Genomic DNA, 7896 nt, shown 5'->3' on the forward strand with positions numbered 1-7896 from the left:
CGAGACATTTAAAAGAATGTGCAAATTTTAAAGACATCCATAGAGATATCATTTAAGTAGTCCCTTTTATTTTATTTTATTTTTCTAAAATATGTATATTGTGTGTGCATGTGTATGTCTTTGTTGAATTGTGTATTTTCAATTTGACGTGAGGTGATTGCACAACAGATTATTTTAAAAATAATAATTATAGAATATCAATTACCAACAAAAATAAAACAAACAAAAACATTCTTACTAGAAAAAGAAAGAATGGAATTATTTTTCTTTTATTTTGCAATACACATATTAGGGCCAAATAGGAGACCCACTAGGGGTAGCAAAGGGGCTACTAATTACCAAGACAATTATTACTACCTACTAACTTTTGACTAGGTACCATACTTCAAGAAGGTGAAGCGTAAGAGGGATCAAACCAATGACCTTCTTTGGACTTATGAGAAAGCAGCAATCTTAACAACATGATTGTGAAACACAAGAATATTCTAATATATATGCAATAAAAATAATTTAATCTCTGAAAACTTGCAAACATGTGCCATTCACTTTCTAATTGCAAGATTCTATTCATTATTATAGTCATGGAGGAATGCATATGCAGTTTAGGAAAACCAACCTCGGCTTGGCAGACAAGGTGCTTAAAACCTTTTCAATTGGTAACTTCACACTTGCCCAATCTCTAGATATATCCATTGTTTTTCCATTAAAACATTTTTGTTCTCTCTTTGGATGAGGAAGACATTTATGGTTTATAGATCCTGATAAGGTAATGACTCCCAAAAGAACCATATCCCCATTGTTCTATTTTCATAATAAAAACATTCAATGGAAGAAAACAATGAGCATCCCCCTATCCCCCGCCCCTTGCATCCACGGAGTATCCAAACTCTATGCCCCATGGGGTTGGCACTCTTAGTTGGAAAGGTGATCCAAGTTGGTTATTTTACTCTTAGTGCGAATGAACCAGATTTTATTGCATTTTAGGACAAGGCTGTCATCATCAAAATAGAAGCTACAAATTAAAATCATCTTTGTTTTAGTATCTGATTTGATCGCAGCTCGATTCTTAAAACTTAAGAGGATGATTTTTCTTCCTCTTGGGGAGAATGATGCAATCCCAAAATCTATTTAATTATTTATTTTTGGTTTATGATTAAATTTTAATTATAATTGTGATTAGCTCTATGATTTAATTACTTCGGCTTTGTTTTAGTCAATGGGTCAGCCTAAGCCCATGAGTTATTTTACTTTAGGATTTATTACAACTTTCAATATCGATTGTAGAAACTTGATTAGATTAATGGTTGAGATTGTTTAGGGTTTTTTATTTTCTTATAAAAATGTAATGGGAGAACGATGTTGAGGAAGAATTAATGAATTGTATTTGATGATTTTCTTTCGAATTTGGAGTCTCTCTTTTTTGAAATCTTGAAGAGCTTCAACTCTTTCAAGTGTTGAAAGGCATGAAGACAAACCTAGAAAAACACATGCCACCTTCTGTCATTCTTGGAAGAATTTGTTGGACAGTTCATTCGCATTTTCAGACTGCATGCATCCCCTGTTAATGGTGGAATCTTAACTCTATTGGTACCATTATGTTTGCCATGAGTCAAAATGTTATATGAACAATCAAAATTCGTATCAAAGGTTAAAAATGTTAACAAGTGATGCTGAACTATATGCTTCCATTTGCTATTGGAGTACCTTAAACTTAATATTTTTAAACATAAGATATCTCAGGTGTAGTTTTCTAAATATTAGTACTTTACACTTAGATACCCAAAATGTCATATACGTCCGTGTAATTTTCCCAATTAAATTTTACTTCACTTTTCAAATAAATTACTTGAATTTGAATAAGAAACTATGATAACCTAAAGCATCTATTGAATACTTTAAACACCTTCATTTTTAGGATTTTAAGTTAGTTACATAATGACATGACAATCATAAAGGTTTATGTTCTCATTTTGAGATAATTTTTCACTCCCTTTCATTGCAGTCCAAATGATATATCGAATATATATATCTACACAGTTAAATAACTAACACAGACATGTCTTCTTATCCAATTGTGTTAAGAATATGAGGCCAATTATGTCAAGGTGATCAGTACATGTATCATTTAATGCGAACCTGAGATAAAATGCAGTGGTCACTCGCTCTTTTGTGCATTAACTTAGGAGGCTGTTCCAAAAGAATCAGCAGAACCCCAAGGGAGTAGCGGAGTTCGCAAGGGATCTTCGTCTCAGAAAGCATGTGCTTCTTCTGATTTCAACTTCTTTTAGCTCATTGAGGTCATTTACATGGGGTGTTTCATGCTCTTCACTACTTTCGGTGAAAGTTGAATGATTCTCATTCAAAAGATAATGGAAATAACAAAGATGTAGGGTTATCTCAATGACGTTTCACTCGTAGTGCAATGGATTTGATTGTCGTATGCGTCATCTTTACATGAGCCATGATGATCGAAAGTTTTCGACGGTCTTGCTAGGCAAATTTCCACTCTCCAAATCCAAGGACAGCAATGGAGATCCTTAGAGATACACACACACTCAAGTGGGAAATACCAAAAAAAAAAATAATAATAATAATAATAATGGAGAGAGACAAAAAGAAAGAGAGAGAGAGAGAGAGAGAGAGAGAGAGAGAGAGAGAGAGAGAGAGAGAGAGAGAGAGAGAGTGAGGTTAGGTCAAAAGCTTGTTTTGTTGAGGCCAAACCTCTTATTTATAGAGATCAGTCTTGCTGGGGTTCTTAATCTAGTATTGGGCCTGTACTTGTTGCACGTGGGTGACCACGAATGAAAGGGGTTAAGATCGATCCGATTTGATTAACATCATTCAACCCCGATATGACCTGATCCATATGATTGCAGGGTCAATATGGATTTACGGGGCTAGTCAGGCTAAATGCCCGAATACCCATTGTCTAAAAAAAAAAAAAAAAAAAAAAAGAAGAAAAAAAAAAAAAAACCAATAATCAGCACCTAATAAATTTGAAAGTTACGATTACTTTCTAAGATCATTAAGCCATATGCAAACACACCCTTTTGAGTCTCTTTTTCTTCTGCTTCTTCTTTATTTATATCTCCTTTTTTGTTCCAGAAAGTGAAGAAAATTTCTTTATTAATGATATAAAAGGTAAAGAGAGGGGAAATGAAGCAAGATGCTCAGTTGCCCAAGAAGGGGACGATGAAGAAAAAAAAAAATAATAATAATAAGAGGCATAGATACTAATAAACCGGTTCTAGAATAATGCAGGTCCGAGAGACAATGTCCTGAAACTAGTTCAAAAATAATGCAGCTTGAGTCAAACATGGAATAGTTAACTTACACTCTGAAAAATTTCCCCCCTCTTTGTTACCACGTATACAATAAATTTTTTTTTTTAATATAAATTTATTAAAAGAAAAAGACTATACAAAGGGCATCCCGAAGGGAACAAAGATACAATAAACAAGACAAAGGCTGCTAAGTGCAGCCGAATCTGAAGGCCCCAAGAAGAAACAATATGTCATTTCTTAGCACAATCTGAGTCAAAGGCATTGAGATGATTTATCTTAGTCTTAATATCAAAATCTATATTGAGCTTCAATTCTGCTTGAAAGCCCAGGATGAATAGCCCGGTCCATCTACGCATATTTCTTTCCCATCATATATGATAAATAGAAGCACAAAAGGGTTTCTAAATCCCTCCATCATCAAAGGGAAGAAATGAGTTGTCCCATGAGAAGTTTTCGCAATTCTGGAAGGAATAAGGACTACTACAAAACATGAAGTCTTCTAGTGATGATTGTTGCAATGTGGGCAGTTGAGCTTTCTTTTCCCTTATGTTGGTCTCTTGCAGGTTCTCCTGTTGAGATGTCACATTGAGAAATTGAGCCTTTGTAGTAGCCAACTCCATCTGAAGCTGGTTTATGAGTTTCTGCAGATTACAAATTACACCTGCACACCCATACACTGGGTCTCTAATCCTTGTCATCGCCTCGTAAACCATACTATCCACAGCATCAGCTCTTTGAGACTGTGAAAGTCCCTATAACCATAGAAGCATGATAGAAATTTACATAGGATCAATATGACGGATAAAAATTTATGGAAAAATTTTTGCTGCTACAACCCTATGGTAAGAATCAAGAGAATGGAATTCCAGGGGTAGGTTTGAAAATACCCACCTAAGGTGGATTTTTCCACCCCTACCCTTGAGATTCTATTCCTGTGGCTGGCACTTGGCTGCAACCCAGGCAGCAGCCAAGTTTTGTTCAAAATTTACATGCATGACCGAAGTAATTTACCTGCAAGAACTTGACTACATTACTAGCTCCAAACACCCTGTGCACAGCCAAGAACTTAAGGGGTTCCGTCGGGGGGAAGTATGGTGCCAGGATGCATGCTTCAACACATCGTCGACGGAGGCCTTTACAAGCACCACAAGGTCTGATCACAAGAGCAGGAGGAGGAGATTCATCATCATGAGATGGAGGATGACCTATAGATGATGATTGGGGTGAAGTTGATGAAGTAGAAGGGGAGGTGAAAAATGGGGATGAGATCACAGAATTGATGAGTACATGTGAGTCCATATCTTAGGAAGAGATGAAATGTAAGAAAAGGTACTCAAATGATCAATAGACCAGAGTAGACTACAGAGAGATTCAAGAGAAGAATTAATATGGATCTGCTGACCGGGGAAGTGGTGTGAGGTGTTGATTTATATAGGATTTAACCATGTGGAGTTTAGGGTTACATAGCTATCAAATTCACCTAAATGTCAACCTTAATAGAGACTCAATCAAAAATTTCAAATGTTGAAAGGACTTTGGGGAAGGAAGACCTCAGGGTTCAATAGAGTCTCTTTTTTGTGCGGCGGTGCTAGTGCTGGTGCTGGTGCTAGCGTTAGAAACTCAATCCTAATCCTCAACTAGAACCCTTGTGCCTATGCTGGTCACCTTGGAAAGGACCATGGTTCAAGGAATCAAGAGCGAATCAGTCGAATCTGTCTATTTGAAAAGGAAATGATGAAGTTTGATTTTGATTTTGGACGATTCGAGATTATGGATATAAATTGATAGTCCAAAATTCATATTTGATTTGTGTTCGTATTCATTGAGAAGAATTCGAATTTGAAAAAATATGTTTTTGGAAATCATCTAAATTCGTTTCAAAGCTAATCAGATACTAATATGGATATTGCAATTTCAGGTTGGATATTATAGAAATATGATTAAATAATAATTTTTTAAATAATATTTTGAGAAACAAAATCTGAAAGGCAGTATGACCCTTGTGCCTAGACACCATGGAGGCAAAATGAGGCTCCAAAGTACATTGTGATTGGCCTCCACGTCGCTACATTGCCTTTTGGAGAACCCTCCCTACTCTTAATATTTTATATAATATATCCTATATAATTGTAGATATGACACTTCAACATCTACCATAGTGGGGTAGTGGATTCAACTTTTCATCTTGATCAAAATTTTGTTTTCTCCACTTCTTTGCTGCTCAACACAAATAGTAAAACCGTAACACTAATATCTCCATATTCATGATTCCAGTGTATGACCTAAAGTAGGAATATGTAAATAGATAGTAAAAAATTCATATTTGATTCATATTTATATCTGTTTAGAAGAATCTGTATTCAAAAAATCAATTTTCAGATAAACTATCCGAATTCTTTTAAAACTATTCGGGTACAAATATGGATAATGTTAATATTAGTTTTGAATTCAACCTCTTTAAATCCCTGTTTGAGATAACCAATTCTTTGACTTTTTTTTAAGGTTCAGATAATCCTAACCGATTCCTAGATTTTGGTTGTATTAGACCTGAAATTCGATAAGACTGAGGCCTACCCCATTGCTGTTCGCCCCTTTACTTTCCTCATATGTGACTGGGTCAGAACTATAAAAAAAAATGAAAAAGAGTCCCAAGGACTAGAAAGAACGAAGCATCCATATAGACTCCTTACTTTCTGCATAGCCATTAGACTAGAAAGAACGAAGCATCCATATAGACTCCTTACTTTCTGCATAGCCATTAGCAAGGATAACGGTCAAGACTAAATAAATAAGAAACGAAGCTTAACATATGCGGACGCTGCTGCGCATCAGAACATAATTACTCATGAACCATAGCTTGCCACGTAGAAGGAATCACCGAGATCGTTCCTTGTACTCAAAGGGTTTTGTTCTTTCTTAAAGTACTCCCGATGTCAAAATTAGGAACTAGTTTTCATTCATTTCGGATAAACATAGAAGATAGGTGTGTAGAAATGCAACCCTAAAAATGATGCAGAGTGTAATGGAACAAATAAGAATAAATAATGTATATAGGTTTTACGATGTTTGACAAGATTGTCTGTGTTTTCAGTGAGATGAGATCCTGCTTCACTATCAAAGAATAGGGTAATCGTGCTCGTCCTCACACCTTTCAGAATGGATTACAGAAAAAGTAAACCTCGCTACAAATATATAACGAAAAAACCCTAATATCATAAAGTACAAAACTACCCTCAAATAAAAAATTCGAGCGGAAAGTTACGTCCCCTACACCTTGCTATACAAGGGGGCCTCCTGCCCCCTTGCAACCCCCATGGCCTGCTTATCGACAAGCGGGATCCGCCGCTCTGTTGGAGGACCTACATCAGTACTCCCTGGGTTAAACTGAGACGGAATACAAGACATCGTACACCAATAAGATAGAATCCAAATGAATGGGGAGGTGATTTCTGAACCTAGGATCACACGATGAACCTCACGACACAATCAAGGAAAACTTTATCGTAAAATTATAAAAAAAATAATTACAAATTTCTAATAAAAATTTGTACCTGAGCCGTTCAAGAAATTAACACTTACCCTACCAGACATTACATTAGCTGGAGATGACGTCTTGCCGCCTTTGTCCAATGATAGTTCTTTTTTAGGTAGAATTTGTCATATGATACATGAGTTTAAATATAATGTGGAAATTGTATTCTCTTAACAGTAATCATATGTTGATGAAGTGATTGAAATTGCCCCCGGTCACTACTAGTGAAAATGTTTACTTTTTCAACCTCAAATTTCAATAGCCAAGAGTCCAAGACTTGACCAACTGGATCCTCTCTATTCATGGGCTGGGACACAAGGATCACAGCTGCTTTCTAAATTAGGCCAAAGCCACTGTGGCTCTTTTAATTTGGAGACCAAGGTAGCTTAATTAAGACTACTCCAAGGAGCAGGTGTTCCACAACCTTTCCACAAAGGCAAAAGGCATATCAAATCTAGGTGTTTGGTTTTCCATAGATAGAGGTTTCATTAATTGTGCTACGTGTAATCAAATCCAGGTTTTTGGTTTTCCAATTTGTTGCAATTTTCAAACGGAAATGGATTCAGATACATGCACTAGCAACGCCATAGCTGATGATTAACAACCCTGATAATCACTAGTTTTGAGAACACAAACTACCTTGCCTTCATTCCAGCTCATTCATGTGGTGTCACTGGAATATAAAATTAGGATTATTATTATTTCACATTGAAACGTTTTGATTCACCCATACTAGAGGTAAATTAAAGACATGCATGTTGTAAAGTTTCAACCCTAAAAGTTGGAAGTGGTAGGTGGAGGGACTCCCAAGTGTATAAGAGGGTTGTAGATTAATTAGTAGCCCATGTCGGATTAATTAAATTTCAATATTCATAGTTGCAGGTGTGTGGTAATATGTATTACAGACATGTGAAAGCATATACACTGCTAGGTAGAGGGACTCCCATGTGTATAAGGGGGTTGTCGGCTAAGTAGTAGTCCATGTGGGATTAAACTTCCAACATCGATCTTTCAACATTCACAGTTGTTGGCATGTGGCAATGCATACTACAGACACGTGAAAGTATTTACATTGGTAGG

General features: G+C 36.1%; 1 protein-coding gene across 1 annotated transcript; it reads right to left on the reverse strand.

Moving 5' to 3' along the window:
• Window positions 1–3685: 3685 nt before the first annotated feature.
• LOC122076313 (LOB domain-containing protein 1-like) lies at window positions 3686–4583 on the reverse strand. Its single transcript, XM_042641629.1, has 2 exons — window positions 4296–4583; window positions 3686–4036 (listed from the first exon to the last, which is right to left on the reverse strand). The coding sequence occupies exons 1-2, from the start codon at window positions 4581–4583 to the stop codon at window positions 3686–3688; spliced, it is 639 nt and encodes a 212-aa protein (XP_042497563.1).
• Window positions 4584–7896: the final 3313 nt, after the last annotated feature.

The sequence above is a fragment of the Macadamia integrifolia genome, chromosome 4, assembly GCF_013358625.1.
Source record: "Macadamia integrifolia cultivar HAES 741 chromosome 4, SCU_Mint_v3, whole genome shotgun sequence".
Classification (NCBI taxonomy): Eukaryota; Viridiplantae; Streptophyta; class Magnoliopsida; order Proteales; family Proteaceae; genus Macadamia; species Macadamia integrifolia.

Coding starts and splice junctions, on each gene's coding strand:
- LOC122076313 (XM_042641629.1), bottom strand. CDS start 4,583: ATGGACTCACATGTACTCATCAATTCTGTGATCTCATCCCCATTTTTC. Junction 4,037..4,295: donor ATGTAGTCAAGTTCTTGCAG/GTAAATTACTTC, acceptor CTATGGTTATAG/GGACTTTCACAGTCTCAAAG.